The 19,831-nt window shown below is 37.5% G+C and overlaps 1 protein-coding gene across 3 annotated transcripts in view; it reads left to right on the top strand.

Moving 5' to 3' along the window:
- The window catches only part of Mhcl (Myosin heavy chain-like), a 99,531-nt gene that overhangs the window by 33,837 nt on the left and 45,863 nt on the right, over positions 1–19,831 (top strand). Inside the window, exons 1-3 of one of the 3 annotated variants that reach the window (XM_069043818.1) lie at positions 14,061–14,208; positions 18,537–19,203; positions 19,260–19,628. In XM_069043818.1, coding sequence (XP_068899919.1) covers positions 18,541–19,203; positions 19,260–19,628 — 1,032 coding nt within the window. In that variant the 5' untranslated portion in view covers positions 14,061–14,208; positions 18,537–18,540. Of the gene's footprint in view, positions 1–14,060; positions 14,209–18,526; positions 19,204–19,259; positions 19,629–19,831 lie in introns of those variants that run through there. The other 2 variants (XM_069043819.1, XM_069043817.1) reach the window with 2 other exon arrangements.

Raw genomic sequence — 19,831 nt, 5'->3', positions numbered from 1 at the left:
ATTTATTCACCGAATCCGTTAATCGAGTTTACTTACCGCGATAATTAACGACCCGCATCGGATTTTGTTTCCAGTGCGGTTTCGCCGCACCGCGTCGGCCGCTCACCGCATCCCGGTACGTCCAGGAAGTCGAAAATCGTCACCGAACGAAAACAAAAGTCGCAGAGAAGGAACAGCGAAAGAGCGAAAAAAAAAAGGAGCGAGACACGACACGTTACCCAGTAACCTTTGGTGCGGTTCACGTAACTCGTTTAATATTAATAAGATGAAATAATAGTACAACCGGTTTGGTGTTGTGGCGGTGTGCGAGCGTGCACCCGTTATGCTCCACAACTTGGGCCCCATTGTGTCCTAATACGAGAGAAAATAAAAAAAATTGTGTACACCGCGTGCATAACGAGAAGGGGACGAGATTGGAGGAGGCACGCTTCGAACAATTGCGATCTAGGCGGCGACACCTGTGGGGAAGATAAAGTACCACTAACTGGAAAGAGCGCGTGAGGTGGGCAACCTGCGGTGCACAGGTGTTTGAAGAGTTGCATACGATGGATGAGTAGGAAGACTGGCCAGAAGATTTGTCGCACCAGTAGAACAAGTGGGTTATTGATTGTCTATTGGGCAACTACCTAATGGTAGTCCATTAAAAAAGCGATTTATTTCCGTTGCTTTGGTGTTAATACGTGACGGAATTGGAACGGTTTTGTGTTCTTCATTGTTGCCTTTTAAAAAAAATCGTGTTGGATCTGGGTCGCTTCTTTGTTAGCACTCGAGGAATTTGAGTGGTTCAGAGCTCTATTAATGGAGTGAGAGTTTTGGAACTCTGCGTTCTTGGAAAGTATTGTTTTTAGCTTCATTGTGTTTTAGTAGGTTTCTTTTTTTCTATATCGGTGATATGGAAATTGTACACACAAATCACACAACGAAGAGTTATGTAAATTTTCACTTTTTCACATTGTTAGGTTGTCAAACATGATTTTGCAACAGTGTTTTATGGCTTGTCTTGCGGGTAATTAATGTATAATGTCGCCGAAAGAGTTGTAGAATGTCTTCTTAAATGGACCGCCACAGAAGAATTCTTTGATTTCCATAAAAGTTAGTCATGACTCGTATTGCAAGAAATCCATCCACAGTACCGGATGACTTTTAATGATTGAAAGTATTTTTGTTCGGTTCACAACACATTTACGATTTCATTATGTTGGTATACTTGACTGATGTTAGGAAAAATGGTCGAAAAACAAAAGGTCGAAATTTTAAAAATGGTCGAAAGAACAAAAGGTCGAATTGCAAAATGTCGAAACTACTATTGATCGAAATGCAAAACGTCGAAAGGAAAAATGTCGAAAAAGAAAACATAAAATCAAAAGATCGAAAACAAAAGAAACAATATAATATAACAAGAACATAACGAAAATCATAATCATATATTATAAGCAACTTGCTCCAAATAATTAAATATATATTGAGCCGAATCTTCGAAATTATCCGCAAAACGTGAGACGACAGTTCTAAGTCTTGCATTTTTATCCTTGTACTTTTTTTTATTATTATTTTGTTCATTATATCCTGCAAGCTCTTGGTTAATCTTCATCTCTTGCAGGCTTTGCTCCTTAACAAGACCATCAATAAAGGCCCAAACAGATGGCTCTTTTGCTTGAAACGTTTTTCCCATGCTGCTGTGCCATCCCTCGACTACGTTGTTAGTCCTTTGCTGCCCATGGATGGTTCGTTCATAAAAATTCCATAAGGAATGTTCATACATTGGTGGCCGTCTTTCTTTTCTTTCCATCTTTCCTATCCACGTTTGCTCGAAATACTCTATTAGAGGTTTAATGTCAGTATAACACAAATCTTCGTTATCTAATAGGATGTCGAAAGCATTCGTGACATATTCAACAGGAACAAAAGCTAGGGCGATGAATAGCTTAATTTTATGTTGAAAATCTGGATCAGAATCATATTGTGTTTTCATTCCAACTAGTTGGATGCGTCGATAAATACATTGGCGATAATGAAAGTAGCATCCCTGTTTGATAGCTTTGGGGAAAAGTAGTTGGCACGCGTTAATTACAGCTTTTTCAAAATCGGTCATTATCAAATTTACCTCGATCTTTTCCATTATCTTTCTAATGTGTTCGAATATTTTCACATAAGTACTTTCGCGTTTGTCCGGCAACAAAGAGTAAATTAAAGGATAATATGCACCATTAATGTTGCCGTGGATGGTGAAAAGTTGGTAGAATAGTTTAGGAACGATTTTGAATGTGCCATCCATAAACCATTCTTGGCTTTTGATCAGGAAATCTAAATTACGCCTTGTAGCAAACATCAATATCCGGTCTTTGTCTTTCGAATCGAAGAGTAGAAATTGTTCTCCTTTATCTGTTTTTTGATACTTTTCCGTAACTATCACGTCTTCTAAACATTTCGGGATTGAAGTGCCGACGTGTTCTAAGCTTCTGACTTGGCGTATGGTTCGGCTGATATTACTGAACGACGAACATGACGTACTGGCTCCTTTGCTGAAGCTAGTGGACGCTCTGGAAAGCAACAAACGCGGAGGATCTTTGCTAGCTCTCGCTTGTTGTTTGATGGTGTTCATCATTTTTGTTACTTCAAATTTTTCGGGATTACCTTCGTGATTGTGTGTCTGCTTCAGACGTAGGTCTCCTAGTTTATCAATAACTCGACTCTTGCACTTTTTTTTGTATTGTTCACACTTCCAGTATGTTGTATCGTCGGTCTTTTTTTCTTGGATGTAAAAAAATCCGTCGGCGAACAATTTATTTTTGCCTTTCTGCCCGGCAATGTATTCGTATTTGTAAATTTTATCCATTTTAGAAAATTCTGCACTTTGTTTGACAGTGAAGTTTTAATAAATTACTTTTACTATGGTAAACAAAATATAGTATTGTTGTGCAAAATGGCACACTATTATGACAAATTTGAATGATTGCTTTTTATTAATTTTTATTTTTTAAATTATGTCGATTCCATCGATCATTATTTGTTCTTTCGACTTATTGTTTTTCGACCTTTTGATCTTTCGACTTTTTGTTTTTCGACCTTTTATTTTTCGACTTTTTGATCTTTCGATTTATTGATTTTCGACCATTTTGTTTTCGATTTTTTTTTTCGAGCTTATATTTTTCGACCTTTTTTCCTAACATCTACTTGACTATCAAATTCAAATATGACAGTTCAAAAGTCAAAACAAATCATTTTACATCTAGAATCTTAACCTAGAAAGCGAATCAACAGACAACTCTTTGACAAATAAGTAGGGGTACCAATTGTTCGGAAGTGCCTCAGTCACCCGGTATTTTTAAAATTTGAAGAAGTAAACGCTGTGCCAAAATTAAAAAACCATTGTGGTGCAAATGACATACATTTTTCATGACATTTTCTATTACTTGTGACAGATAAGTCATTTGCACCACAATGGTTTTTTGATTTAGACACAGCGTATATACAGGGTGTTATTGAAATGCGTGGACAAATTTTAACCACGAGCCACTGGCTTCATGTAGAACTCGAAAAAAATATTTAAAAAATTCTGTCAAAAAATAAAATGACATTTTTTTTATTGCTTTTAGTCTTCGACGTTGTCCCACAACCTCGTAGGTTTTTAGGTACGAAACAGTTATTTTCGCTTATCTAACACGTGGCCATGACCTAGTTGCACTGAAATAAATCCACGTCTAGAGTTTTGAAAAATCGCAGAATTGTTGACTGGCGCAGGAATTTAAATCAAAAAATTTATATTCGTGTCACGGGTCTTATATTTGATCGTTTTACGTTCAAAAATTGGTTGATTCGACGTTAGGCAGCACTTTTCAGAAAATAAAAAATACTATACTTTTCGCTTTACAAATCCGCTCCAAATAATAACTTTATTGTAGGTGGTTTCGCTTGACAAAATGAAATAATGTGTGTCGTAAAATTAAGTTTGTATTTTATTACCGTTACTACCACGGTGGCGCCACCTTATAAATATGTATGTAGGTATGCATGTATATCGAATTACTTGCAAAATATTACCTGCCGAGTGTTTATCTTATTTCCCGCAATCCAGAGCTGTCTGTTATTGTACAATATCTTTCAATTCTTAGAACGGCAACTTTTAAAGAATAAATTATGTTGCCATTTCGCTTGATACTTTTCTAAAAACTTTTCCAAAGAGTTGCTGCCCGCCAAAATACGAATCACGTCCTCTCAATTTGCAACAGAAAGTGACGATCATTTCCGGAGAAACCATATTCTTCATGGTACACTCGACGAATCAGAAATTCAGTTCACAACATTTTTAGACGCACAATGAAATCATTATTACATTACTGGAATGATGTTTCATCAATGACATTTTTTTTAATCTAGAAGACTTAAACTGCACAGTTCTCTTTAATAATGTGTACTTGTCTTCCAAATTGGCAATAGAATGTTGTGATCATTTCCGGCGAAATTAGATTCTTCAGGGATTAACACTGATGTTCGATGAATCAGAAATAAAATAAAAATAAATTATTTAAACGATAACGAATTTTTATTTTTCGTCCAGGAGAAGTTTAACCCCCACAGATGTTATTTCACAAGACATGAAATGATTGTTTCCAGTGCACCCAACACTTGACCGTGACTTACTTGCAATTAAATAAATCCACGTATAATATTTTTTAAATAGTGAGAATGACTCGTAAATTAAGTCGAGAGAAATTTATGATTTTGCCACGAGTCCTGCTGATATGTCCTCAAGCAGGATATTTCTAAGAATGAAAAATGTATTTGAAAAGTAGTGTTGACCTTATTTATAACCGGAGTGCACATATTTTCCAGTTTTCAGAAGGAATTCGAAAAGTAGCTTCGACAAAGTGTAATTTTGGTCGAATTGTGAAATACATAGGTTTTTTAGGCACCCTAGGCCTAAGCTTCTCAAAAGCGGACGAAAAGTAACTCTTTTTCGGACGCTGAACCGTGGCGCCATCTGTTGGTCTGTTTAGTATGTTAATAACGAAACCGACAAAACCGATAATTGTCCTGTCACCATAATTATGTAAATAAGTAAATAAATGTATTGCAAATAGTAAATTCTAGTTTTTTTGGCAAGCTTATAACAAATACATACTATAAAAAAATGGTTGATATGTATGTATTAATAAATTTATTTATATGAAAAAAAGGTACTGTCGCGAGCAATAAATTTTGGTCGTCAATGTCATTTCAAAATTTGGTTAGATTGTCACAAATTTAAAAAATTTCCCTGTCTGATTATGCCCACGGCAACAAAGTGTCAAAAAATTGAGATAAAAATGACAATTAATGTCATACAACATGATGATAGGTTATGATATTTACGACTGTTTTACAATGGAGCATTTTCGATTGCGTCAAAGAATGACCTTGACGACCAAAATTTATTGCTCGCGACTGTAGATACAAAATAAATTTGTAATTTTTCCAATGATGTCTTTTGCTTTGTAGTTCGTGCGGTCGCTTAAAAAAGTGCCTTTTTTCCTCGCCTGTTGTCAAGCCTCGGCTGCGCCTCGGCCAGAAATCTCAAACTCGGACATTTTTTGCCCTTTGTACACAAATAACTATTTTTCAAAAATTTTCCAAATTTTAGTCACATTTCAGGATTACTATCCACTTCCGCTATGATTATTATTTAATTACCAATCGATTCATTCTACTGTTTTGAAGTGATTGACATCAACTTACTTCCATTCTATTTAATCGAGAATTTTCTTAAACCGTTGTCAACACCTCTGGTCGTAAACGCCTCTATCAACGGTCCTTTTTAATCCACGGATGTGTCATCTCTCCACCGTCATTTCCCCAATTTTAGCGTTAACAACACGTCGACGTGACTCATCGATCATCAAAAAATAAACGACAAAACAGACAATAGATCGTGGGGGCGGCGCTTGTGCAATTTCGCCTGCACCTGTCTGAAAAGAGTTGAAAATTTGTAATGGGCAGCGGCGGCGACCTTCTCCGCAGATCAACCCACGCACGTTCGTGACTCTCCTCCAGGAATCGCAACGTCACACTCGTTACCCAACTTGTGTTAGCTGCATTCGTGCACACATTACACGAACGGCAATTAAACTTTTAAAAGGACACCTGCAAATTATTAAATTCTCCGCCGGCGGATACGCCGCCAATAACCGTCAATTAGCACCGATTAGTCTATATGCCGTTAAAAATCGTCCCGGTGCACCTATTCCGGGCGATTCTTGCCCCCGGGGACGGCGCAGGTGTGTTTGCGGTGAAATTCGACTTTTCTTTCTGGTGTTTGTTGTGCGAGGGTGTGGAGGATATGCGGTGATCGTCGCTTGCGTAAAATAGAAATTGTAAACTGTGCAAAATTGAAACTTTCGACGCTAGAAGAATGGTTTCGTTTGTTTGAAACGATTCAAAAGTGGTGAAAGAATGTTGATCAGACTGGTTTGAATTTTGAATCAAAGAAAGAATGTAAAATAAAAAGAAAATAAAGGAGAGAAATATCTAGGTACTGTTTTCTCAATTTCGTTGTAGGTCGTAAAATTTTATTGCATATTATGAGTTGCAAATTTCACTTGGCGCGAAAAAAAAAATTGAATTGTGAAAATCACCAATAGTGGTAATAATATCAACTATAGTCGGCGCAGCGACTCACTGAAGTAATAAATTGGCGTGGTCTGCACGTGATTTTCGGGAGATGCTTTCCTATTGGGTAAAGGGCGCGCGTTAAGAAGTATGGTGCAGCTTAATACACGCAGCCGAAATTTCCATTCATTCTTAAAGTGGTAAGATTTAAATTTCCCGCACAAAACTCAAATTGGGCGACGCAGTGTAAATCAGGCTTTTCATGACGTCGCTGCAAACTATCACGTAAACATCTTGTCATTACTCATGTGGTTCGCCGCGCCAACTATAGTAGAAATTGTTTCGTTAGTTTGTCATAATTTTTTAATGAGTTTATTGATTTGACACCCACTAATTTAGTTAATACCAATCATAATTAATTACTCTAATTTAGTAATTATAATCCAATTTGTGTCGCTATCATTAAATGTAAATATGTACATAAGAATTCCAGATAATTATGCAAATTGTACATGAAAGGTATGGAAAATGATCCAAGCCGCAAACGTAAACAGAACGTTGTTGTGAAATCGTTCCATAAATATTCCATCAGATGTTCTGATGCAGATTCGATCAAAAATGATCATTGAATTTTTGGTAAAAATTTTCTCATCCCATTGTGTACGTCTTTACGAAACCCAGCACCATTATGTGCCCGATGGGCGTTTTCCACCTTCCCTCCCAAGTAATTATTGTAATTATTGAGTCGTGATTTGAAAAGTAGGTAACCACGTACATAATCAGAGACAAATTAATTCGACGATGAGCGTCTCCGGTCGTGATTTATTGACTCTTCGGTTCGGTATTTGTTTAGGTGGTACCAAAATAATTCGTACCATGATAGACAATTTAGCAAATTCTCGTTGCAACATCATCACCACGTCCGACTCTTCTGTGTCGCAACAATCGGGTGTGAATCGATGATGGGATGGTACCGAGAACCTTGAGCGTCGCCGTTTTGTGACCGCGGGCGGTCCCAGATGCACTACTGGTGACGGTACCGTCGTCCGTTGACGGACGTGGGCAATGAAGAATCGTGAATCGAGAACGTGCGTCGGGAAAACTGATGGGATATGTGCATCGGTCGCGCATTTCCTGTGTCGTTGCAGTTGTCGTCGTGGTCGCCGCTGCTGCACCGACGCCCACCGCGGCTCTATCTACGGGGAATTTACACGATGCCAGGTACATAACGCCATTATTGGTGATGGCGGGGTATTGTTTACGAAATTCAAGGTGTGCACACTCGACCGACGACGTAAATCGATGGTTAAGTGATAATAATAATAGTAATGGTGAAAAACAAATGGAGTGTTGCGACACGAGATTGCACGTGCACTAATTTATTCAGAGGAAAAGACAAAACTTGTCGGGTTTGAAGGAAAAAAAAAACAAGAATTATTTTGAGCTTTCAAGCTTTCGGCGGTCAGCTTTTGGGTGTACAGTGTGAACAATTTAAGTAATGTGAGGAGATTTGTACCAAATCAAAAATGACAGATTTTTGTTTTCTTATATGTACTTTCAATGATCGGAAACAAAAATAAATGACAAGGTCTCAGATCAGGACACTAAAGGAGATCTTTCAAAAGCTTCCAAGAAATATCTTCCTAGTTTTGGTGCATGACACAACTAACCACATGGTGTTGCTAAATTATGAAAGCACAAGTGCCTTTATCCATAACTTTGAATTTTGAAATACTTTCGAAGAATGCCACCAGCGAAGATAAGACGTACTAAATATTTAGGAGACGCGACCTTGGTAACGGCAAGTGTGCTTACTCTGATGCTCTAATTTTGACAAAGTTAGTTAGTTTGAGTTTTTTTTTGTAAAGAATATAAAGAAGTTGGTAGGAATATTGCATGTGTGAAGTATTGAAGTAAAATTTCGCATCCTTCTTTGTCATAAGTTAATCATAAGGATAAAAACGTAAACTGTGGCAAGTAAGCACGTGAAGTAGTAACTTTTGTTGTTAAAATTTCAAAAAGCTTGAAGTTCACTCTCCACGCATCCTGGTGGGGCAATTTAATGGTATAATGTTGGTGCTAACTTTACAGAGATAAACAGAGTTGTACATAAAGGAGAGATTTGACAATGACAAATTACCAGGTTTTGTTACAGGTTCTGATCACGCCATTCTAACAATATTACAAGAGAACAAATAAAATACGTTATTAAAATGTACAGAGAATGTGTAAATTGTGAACGTAAATTCGCATGTTAAGTGACAAATAATGAGATAATAAATTATCAAAAAGTTTGACAGTTTTTGTTCACTTACTAATTATACAGGGTGTCGCAAAATTAACATATTCCAAGTCGGGTGTCTTGTAGAAAAAAATCTCAGGAATCTCGAAAAAATAAAACAAAGATATATGGGTCTGAAGGTTCAAACTTTTCATCATGTTTTCCTCAAATAAAAAATATAAATGGTTGACATTCATTTTGAAATATGGTAAGGATGCTTATGTAAAATATTAAAATATACATGAAAATACATTTCTTAAAAAAACAGCTTTATCTCTAAAAAATAAAAGTTATTTTTCCAATTTTTGTTCAAAAGGGAAGTACAACATAGCTACAATATTAATCAGGTATGTACTTTTGAACAAATATTGGCAACTTTGATATTTTTTTCAAAGTGAGCAATTTTTTTTAAACATTTTTACTTGGTCAACAGGATGTCCCCTACTAAGCCCCGAACTCGGAATACGATAATTTTAAGACACCCTGTATAAGTTAATATCTGAATAAACGTTCTTCACAAATCACAATAAAATAATTGCCATTGTGACCATATCAAAAAAGTTATAATTATTTAATTAGGTAATTTGCCTTTGTGCAAGAAGTATATTATAAATGTTGATTTGATCAGAAGACGATTGAAAATGTAAAAATAAATCTCACGTAATGTTCAAAATGTAAAATATATTCAGGTTGTTTTGTCAAAATGGGAGGCCACGGACATTTTGCATTTAATTTGGTAGTAAAGCTATGTGTTAAATTAGATTATGTTTTTCTAATTTTGGTCCTAACCTAACTTTTGTCATTGATATACTTCACAATGTTGTGAAAAATGCAAAGGCTACTTGATGAACTTTTCAAATTGAACACTCGATACTTAGATAACGCTCCATACCATTCAGTGGTCAATCATGAATTGCCAACTTCATTGCATCAAAAATAAAAAAGGGCAAAATAAAAACAAGTCTTTGGAATTTAATAAAACCCTATTTGGACCTAGAAAAACATGAGCGCAAAGACGAAATGGATGATATCCTTTCTGAAAAAGGCCAGGATGTGTTGCAAGCCGCCCCCATACCATTGTCAGTATAATCCAAATGAAATTGCATGGGGGTTTTACAAAACATAATAGTATGTATCACAAAAATGTTTAGAAATTTCAAAATTTTGGAAAGTTTTGTCAGATTGTAGACCAGATGTGAGCAAAAAGTGTTGCCCATTGCGAAAAAATAATCAAAAATGAAGGGTAAAAGTTGATGAGCAATTTTCCTGTAGATGGCATACCGTCATATCTTTGGTTGAATCAGATGAATCTGTTTCAGAGTTTAATTCTGATGTGATTTGTTCAAATTAAATTATTCTCTTGTTTCTGATAGTAATCTGCCAATGACAAGTTATAAAAATTCTCATATAGATGCGAACACAGATACAAACAACGATGATGACGCAATAGAAATTGTCATAATAGAAGCGGTTTAAAAGAAGGAATTTAGATTTTTTATCCAAGATTATGTCAGTTTCTTGTTGTTCTTTTATCATTCACTTTTAAAATACATTAAAAAAATCATTTTAATTCCGAAACAAGCAAGATTCTTGAAAATTTCACTCCGAAGAAGGTAAAAGTATTGTGTTGTGTTAATTGCCTTTGTACTCGAGTGTACGATTCCTTAGACAATTGGCCTCCACTTTTCAAACACTTTAACGACTTTTCCACTTCGTCAGTAATGAATGCGGGATAAATACAGAAATGCTAATAAGTACTAATAACTGACTAATCACAATGCAAATTATAACAAAATGGACATATTAAGTATTACTCTCTAATCTTTGAAAACTGATTTTATGCACCTCCTTAATTTCTTTTGCAAAATTTAAATCTTCTTGACAGCGAGAAACATAACCTCCACACAATTATGTATCGGGTGTTCATTAAAATGTATCCTCAAAGTAGGCGTTCAAGAGTAAACTGTTTAAACCTAACTTCACTTTTTGCGTTGTTTGTGTCTTTAATCTGCAGTCTGACGAGTGGTGCGTTCACAATCAACCCTTCAACGCCAGCTTTGAGGATAAATGTAAATGAACACCCGATATATGACATGGTTATTTTGTATTACTGACAAACAATGCTAAAATATCGGGTGTTCATTTAAATTTCCGGTCAAAGTTGCCGTTCAAGAGTCGATTGTGAACGCACCATTTGTGTAAAATGTAACGTAACATAACAGCTGATCCGTAATCCGTAGTGCGTTCACAATCGACTCTTCAACGCCAACTTTGACCGGAAATTTAAATGAACACCCAATACAAGGTAATCAAGAAGGACCGTTTGAGTTGGCAATACAATTAAGAAATTTTTTAAAGTTTTGTTAGTATATTTGACAGATATCTGACGTAACATTAATAGCGACAAAATGGTAGGTTATGAGTAAACAATAACGGTATAAAGAAATTAAGCTTGAAATACAGAACAGTAATCTAAAAATTAACTAAAGGAAATGCTCTTAACACAAATTAATTCTTCTTTTGAGGCTTTCGAACGGATTCCCCAACATGTTTAGTTTAATGTGAAATGTCAAATGTTACTTGTCAATGATGCGGCTGTCAGAGTTAATCCGTCAATAACCGGAAGTTACTCCAGTTGTACCATTTAAAAATAAAATTCATTATTTATTACCAACTTAATCAGTCCTTCTTGATCACCTTGCATAATTCAAGTAAAAATCACACTGCCAAAAATGAAACTAATTCGACCTTGAAACGGCAGATCCAGCGTGAATGGACTTTGTAATATGTGATTACGTTAACAATAATCGAATTCGTTTCGAGTAGATACAAGAAAACAGTTGAAACAAGCGTCATGTTTAATTGAAAATTGTCAAGTCAAACAATACGACTCTAGTAAAAAAAATCAATAAAGAAAATATGAAAAAACCGGGTGAGTGACACAGAACGACGCCGCCTTCACTCCGTTAAAAAGCGACAACATCCTTTGACAAACCCATCACGTAGATGGTTTCCGCTGTTGGGAATTTTATCGCTCGGTATAACTCTTTACCTTGTCACCTACGCGACAAATGCACCACGTACGAATGCGTGTCAGGTGATCAAGCTTAACGACCTTCTAACCATTAGATATTTATTGCTAAATCATTCAAATTATTCGATTTCGTAGTACGGCGTCCGCGCCCGGTGGTTCTACGGTGGCGTAATTGGAACAGGTTGGGCCCCCAGATTTGGTCTTTTATCGTCGACCACGCACCAACCCAAAAGAAAAATCATCGACACGTCCGGACGCCCTCGACGTTCTTTCGCGATTGTCTACTCGACCAGATCCGGCTGTATCGATTATTTATTGGCGAATGTCGGTGCCGCCGATCGGGTCATCTCGGGTCACTTCTCAGGGAATTTCGTTGTTGTTTATCCTTGGAAGGAATTTTTGGTTTAATGTTAATGTGGTCGGCGTGCGTGGTTATTCAGGAAATTCGAGCTTTGTCAAATGCCATCGAACGGAATCTGTAATGGACGTGTTAAGGATCGATTTGCTGGCGTTGGTCACGACAGGATACATCAAGATATGGACAAGCGTTCAGTCTTTACTAATAAAATGCAAATTGTTGGTCTTGTTCGGTGGGTATTGGCGTGCAATGGCCACAATCGATAATAATTTATTGGAGCAGCTAGCAGACTGGGAGCATACCAGCAATGATCATTAAAATATCTCAAATAACACACCTTTACGTGTGTCGTAAGAGGCCACTTAAGTGCAATGTAAATCAATGAAAATTTTGCATTTTGTCATTTTTACAGAGTGAATGGAGCTTTCTTTCAACAGAATATCTTTCTCCCTCCTGGGTACGCCATGTAGAGTCGTCTAGAATTTTTGACAATCGTCAAACTTCTTCTGGTTCTTTTGGTTCTTAGCACATTCCAATTTGGTGGCGAACCATTCACATTTTTGACATTACCAAAATTTTTGCCGCTAGATGGTCCTCTTTCCATTCGGTACATCTATGTGGTCTCGAATTTCGGATTGTTTTCTTGTTCTTCAAGTCTTCAGCTGGAACTTTCTGCATCTGCCATTTGGCGATCGAAGTTTGCATTTCCGCGTCCCACCAGAAGAACTTGCGACCAATTCAGTGTCGGTTTGCGGCGTGGGCATCCCTTCGTCGCTCCGCAGATACGTTTCACTACCGGTTGGTATTTTTTTTGGTCGTTGGCCGGTTCCTCCGGTCGCCAATGTGCATCGATAATTCCCCCGAGACGACCAAACGCCGATGCAAATCCGAATCGACCATTTCCAGAAGAACACGAGGCCGGTGTCGTTCGCCCACGGTTCCGCTGTTTCTTTTTTTAAACGCGATCGGTCGCCCGTTTCTGGTTCCTTTGTGTGTCCGAAATCGCAAGGGCGAGACACTTTCCGCCTCCGAGATGTGATCCCACGCATGTCCTGTCGATGCCGGCCAGATACTCGCGTCTCAAAAATGTGATTAACATTCGTGCGTCCTTCAAGGACGCTCACGCCTTTCTTTGGCTTCTTACGGATGGCCAGAAAAATTCGAACGATTTCCGAAGGGGTTTCCGGCGTGGCAGACCCTAGCTCGTGGGAATTCATACGAGGAAAGTCTCGACAATGGTCTAGCTTGTCCTCAACAGTCAGAATATCGATAAGTTGGTCGACAAACACGAGAACTTGTTAGAATTTGATATTTACTGCTAATAAATGAATTGTAGTTACGTCTGATGTTGTTTCCATTATAATTCTGCTATGATTTGTACTTTAACAACATTCTGAATGGTTAAAGGGTGCACCGAGTACCGTGGCCAAGCGCTTAGCGCGCCGTTTCGCATTCGGAAGGTGAAGGGTTCGAGCCCCACGGCTGCCAAACCTGGTGTGGGTTTTTTTCACCTGTTTACCCATCCATAGCCTAGACTTTGGACTCCTTTCCAATGTGGCTCCCAAGGAAGAGAATGAATCCTTCATGTAGGGTCCAGTGTCTTCCCCGTACCGTTTGAGATGGGGATAATCAAAAGAAAAAGAAAAAATCCGGACACGGGCAGGTTCTTGTATTTTTTTGGGTTTACCCCAGGGTGGACCATCGAAGTCACAATATTTCGGGCGGAAGTCCCCGCACCCAAGCTCGCACGAATCTGTCGCACTTCGTCGTCTTCGCCGTCGAGCTCCCGCCTTTCACGTGGTATCCCCGGACCCATAGACTCCCATTCAGTCGGTTATCGGTGATCGTCGCTGCAAGACGAGACGCACGTGTCGTGATGTTCGCTCGCAGGTGCCTCCTCGGGGTCTCGTGACACCCGAAGTTTTTCGCAGACGCCGTTGCCGAACGAAGGTGCGTCCAGCGGGGTCGTTGTTGTTCTCTTCAGGTGTCGCAACCCCGTCCAAGCAATTGCCAAAATTTTTTCTCAAGGTCCGGCTCTGCTCACGATCGTTCTTGTGTGCGTTGGATAATCGGTGGAGAAGTGCGCCTAATTACTTAACAAATTGCATAAATTAACGTAACGAGATTAGGAAAAAGTGTGTGTTTGTTATTATGTAAACGGCACTTCATGGGAAGCTTTTGATATTAAATTTCGATCGCTGCCGGCTTGACCTTTCTACTTTTAACGAGGAAACTAGTCGTGTGGTGCAACTTTGCAACTATCTTCATAAATAATCTATTAAAGAACGAGATTCGAATATCTGAATGCGAAATTGCCCCGAGTCGGTGCTCACGACGTACAGGTTTTTTTTCGAATTCGGAATGCAGTGAAGGTTTTTCGATGCGAGAAATTAACGAGCAGGGGAGGTTTTGGATGGGAGAGTTTGAATGGTTTTTTTCTGCGTAAGACAGTATCCTGGTAGAAATGAAATTTTTGTGTAATGGCGGTGTGATTGATACGTGGGTGTTGTATAACGATTATTTCACTAACCTTTTAGAAACGACTGACATCGTTTAAATCAACTAAAATGACCGGTGAAATCAGTTGGTTGCACAGTGGTAAAGCGTTTTATTGCCATTTTATAATTGTCACTCTGTTCTTATCTCATGTGGTCGGGTTAATGGACCCCATTTGTAAAACAATTTTTTTTTCATTAAGTCGAAAAAGAAGGCCAGATTGGTTAATATTTGCGGGACAGATAGACCTCTCAAAGTTATTTTCTGGGGGCAATTTTCATAAATCAGACAATATGACAACTGGAACTAAATCCTGTGATAGCATTTCACTTTTTTTTATTCGGTTCAATACTAAAAAAAATATTTTGATCTTTGTCGTGGTTGTAGATTTCGTACAGAAAGCGTACTCGAAGAATAAAAAAATTAAATAAACCAAGTCCGATACAATTTGTCTTTCTGGAAACGAATCTATAAAAATTGTTTTTTGGCACCCTTAATGAAAACGGTAATTTTACGTACGAAAAGTAACTCTTTTTCGGACGCTGACCGTGGCGCCATCTGTTGGTCTGTTTAGTAAGTTAGCAACTAAACCGACAAAACCTATAATTGTCCTGTCACCATAAATTAGGTAGCTAAGTAATTCTCTTGCAATAAGTAAATTCTTAGTTTTGTTGGCAAGCTGTTAACAAATACTATAAAAAAAATTGTTAATATCTATTACCTAATAAATGTATCTATTTGAAAAAGGTAGATACACAATAAATTTGTAATTTTTCCAATGATGTCTTTTGCTTTGTAGTTCGTGCGGTCTCCTAAAAAATCAAAAAAAATCAGTGTGTACCTCTGCCAAAAAATGCCTTTTGCCCTCGCTTGTTTTTAAGCCTCGGCTGCGCCTCGGCCAGAAAACTCAGACTAGGATTAAAACATGCACTTTTTGAACTTGATACACAATTAAGTATTAAAATTAAAAAAAAAAAAAATTGCCACGGGAGATCTTCATAAACTAAGCTCTTTTTACAAAGTTTCGTCTTTTCCACGAAGAAGGACTAGTGTTTTATGTTTTATGTGAAGGGATAAATTTAGGAGTAGTTTAAGACCATTGGCCGACGCTATTTCTTTAGCGCAATTTCTCTCTCAAATAATTCCCTTATTATGTATTTTTTTTGCAAAAATTTGAAAAGAAATTGGTCTTTAGCATATCCTGTTTTTTTTTTCTCTAGTGACTAAAAGTGTTAGGCAACAGGTTTTTTTTAAGTTTCTGCCATCCATTTTGGAAAACAAAAACGAAACCTTGATAACGGCAAGTGTGCTTACTCTAACGTTTTGATTTTGAGAAATTTTAAATTTTAAGGATTTTTTTTTACTTACCTATATTGATAGTGTTTAATGATTTTATTCTCATGTTTTCAATTTAATTTTTCAACCAGTTCCGCAAATAAACTACCAGCAAAATTTTTAGAATCGAAGAATTTAGATCCTGTGATGATAACAATTCGTAAAAAAAAAACCCAAATCTCTGATCTGACCTCCTAAAATAATTTTTAATTTATGTCGCTGTTTTACTCATAACTCGAGGCGATTTGTCATAATTAGTCGTATTTTATTTCTGATATGGATCTATTTAAGTGTTTTCGGGAGATAAATTGCATAGATTTTTGTTACATTCTCTGATTTTGTAAACAAGTCGTCCCAGTTAATTTTCCACATTAATAATTTTTCAAAAATAGATGAATGATTTTTGAAGGTAGATTTTTCTAACAAGAATTCTTTTCGAAATTCAAAATAACTCAAAATTTATCATTAATAATCCAATTATTTGACTTTTGTAAAAATGCCAATTGCAAATTCATTGGGATTTGTAGTCAAAAAGACAACTTCCAATATTTTTTTTGCATATCGTAATGAAAGTAGCAATTTCTTACACAAAAAATCGTAATGAAAGTATGTAGTAGTTTTTTGCATCATTTTATTTTTATCTCCTTGGAGATGATTCTCAAAGCATATCAACTTTTTTCATTACTTTTCATAAATCCTTTTTGGCCAAATTTCTCAACTTAACAATGATATGCAAAAAATAGCGTGTACAACACGTTATGAAAGTCTCTTTTTTTCACTCATTAGGGCTACGCCCTCGTTAATCAAACTGCAGATTCATGAAAAAAAGTATGACTTTCATAACTAGTTGTACAAATAACTTCTTCTTCTACAGAAATACAAAAGTATATTGCACATCGTAAATGAAAACAAAAATCACCACTCACATCCTTTTTTAAGACATTAAATTTCTTCACAATTTTTTTGAACTGAGTAGAAAAATATTTTGTAACTAAGAAAAGAAATAATTGTTATTTTTCTTTGGAGACCATAAAAGAGTAAACAAAAGGATTCTCCGATGAAGATTCTTAGGTGAAAAGTCAATTTCGCATTGATTTTGGCAATAATCGATTTTGTTTTCGCGAAAGGCAAATCGATTTCTACAAATTCTATTTTTTTTTTGCACAACTCTATTCACAATTATTGCTTTGGATTATTATTTTGTCACGTTTCATAATAGTATATTACTATGATACAAGTTTATAAGGAAGCCTTTAAAGCACGCGCGACGAGTTTAAGAGCACGACGCGTAGCGGAGTGCTTTTAACGTTGCAAGTGCTTTAAAGGCCCTTATAAACGCGTATCATACGCTATTTTTTATTATACCTGCACTACAATCCGAAAATTATAACAAAAAAAGAAAATTGAAATACCTTTTCCGAAGTAATCTGTGTCATTAATCGTTGATATAGAAATGATCAATTGTTGTTGTTTCGTTGCTATCATAAATTGTGTATAAATGTCTATTTATCATTGTTCCAAATGTAGGTGAATTTGTTGTTACCTAAGCAACCCTTAAAGCTTTAGTGTTTTAAAGGCCCTTTTTCGCACGCATTTTAGTGTCAAAAACAGGGATTATGATTCAGGTATAATAAAAAATATTTTTTCTTCAAACTTCAGTAAAATATGACATTATATCGCTGGGTTGATAATACTAAAGTGGCACTTCATTGCCGTGGCATCTGGTGAGCTGACGAGCGGCAGACAAAGTAAACTCACTTCGCTCGGCAGCCAAACTATCAACCTCAGCACATAAAACTTAATTTTTGCACCTAATAACATAATATACTATTATTACGTAAATATTTCTTTTTCATTGTTTTACTAAACTGTTCGTATCATTTTTGACTTTTGCTACAGCATCTTAACAAACACAAAACTTTCCAGAATGAAATCTCAAAAATTGACTTAAGAACCAATTAGAAAATTGTACAAATATCTTCTTATCAGCTCATAACAAATGTTAACGGTAAATTTGTAATTAGAAACAATTATTTGCTCGTTTGTTTTTTCATGTTGCAATTCTAATAATTACTGTTAATTACTGCTATTACTTCTAACCTTGGCAGTAAATCCACCGGGATGATATTGTGTTAACACTAAAACCTGAAGGCAACAGCACTAAACAATTTAGTTGCACCAATGTTTGCATTTGTTTTTTGTTGCCTTCTTTTATTCAAAGACAAATTTACAAATCTGGTGTGTTTACAATGTCGACAATAAACGTCTGCAATAAAAATGAATGGCACTTCCGGAGAACCAAATCGTGATAACGTCAACTCCATCTCGTTTTTTACATATTTCGTCTTCTCTCTTTGAAGACTGAGAGTGACGCGTTGCGACACCTCCATCGAGAACAAACAATGACGTCAAAAATTGACAGTGCGGATGACTGAAGGAATTTTTAGCACCATGTTCAACGGTTCGTTCGAAAACTCGTTGAGGGGCGGTACCTTCGCCTCTCCGAACAGTCCCAAGAGCCACAAGACACACCAGCACGGAGCTTGCAAGGGTACTGCTCACGGTACCGGAAACTACGTGAAAGATGGCGCTTTCCAGAGGACGCCTTCGAAGAGGTACAACACCAAACCGCCGATTGCTCCAGCTGCGGAAAAGACAAAAAGCGCTAGTGTCAGTTCGGAGGGATTTAGCGAGTCGGATTCGTTGGACTCGTTGGGGGAGAAGTCCAAAGCGGCGGCCTCCAACGGGAAGAATCTGGACGTTTCCAGTCGACTGTACAACAGTACCACTAAAGCGTCGGCGGCGAAAACCGCGAAAATGAGACACTTGGATATTTTCGACGTCGAGGACGCTTCGTGGACAAGCGCGCTTCGGAAGGACTCGAAATCGGCGAAGAACAAGTCGAAGAAGAGCAAGAGGAAGGAAAACTTGAAGAAAGTACTCGGCGACAAGTTGGTCCTGAACGGGGTTCGGAAAAGTCGGTTTCGGAAGTTGTCGAAAGTGGAAAGCGTGGACTACGGGGATGTGGTCTTCGTCGCGACAAATAAAAAGTTTTCGGGGTTTTTCCGCACGTTAGATAGGAGTCAGTGTTTGAAAAGTTTGACGGACGTGACGGTACTGTCTTGGTCCGGATGGGGAGTTCGCATTTGACGGGTTCGTTTTTGTTGCAGGCCAAGTCCGAGGAGCACCTGGAGAAGGAGAAGCAATGGTTGGACGCGGAGAAGGTGTGGTTGATGCACCGCGGCGGCTTCACGGCCGCCATGAAGGACACGTCGGGTACCACCGATCCGGGCAAGTTGAGGATATGCCTGGAACAGACCAAGGAGGTGTTGACCGTCGACGAGGACGACGTCGAGAAGGCGAACCCTCCGCAGTTCGACAGGGCGGAGGATCTGGCCACGCTGCGTCACCTGAACGAGTCGAGTATTTTACACACCCTCCGCCAGAGGTACGCCACAAATTTGATACATACGTACGCCGGTTGTGGTACTCTTCTGGTGGTCAACCCCATGGCGCCGCTGGCGATTTATTCGGAAAAGGTAGGATAGTTTTTCGTTGCTTTTCAAATTTCAAAAATATAGATTCAGAAACTGAGGTTCCTTTTTTTTGGAAAATTCGTAGGCCTGTCACTTTTAATTGAACTTGCTGTATATTTTAATTTTTGAAATCTGGACGAAATTTTAAGCACTATGAAGCTGTTTTTGACACTTTTCATAAAATAATGTAAAACAATAAAAAAACA

This window comes from Tenebrio molitor, chromosome 4, assembly GCF_963966145.1.
Source record: "Tenebrio molitor chromosome 4, icTenMoli1.1, whole genome shotgun sequence".
NCBI classification, from domain to species: domain Eukaryota; kingdom Metazoa; phylum Arthropoda; class Insecta; order Coleoptera; family Tenebrionidae; genus Tenebrio; species Tenebrio molitor.
This window is presented reverse-complemented; position numbering and strand designations above follow the sequence as displayed.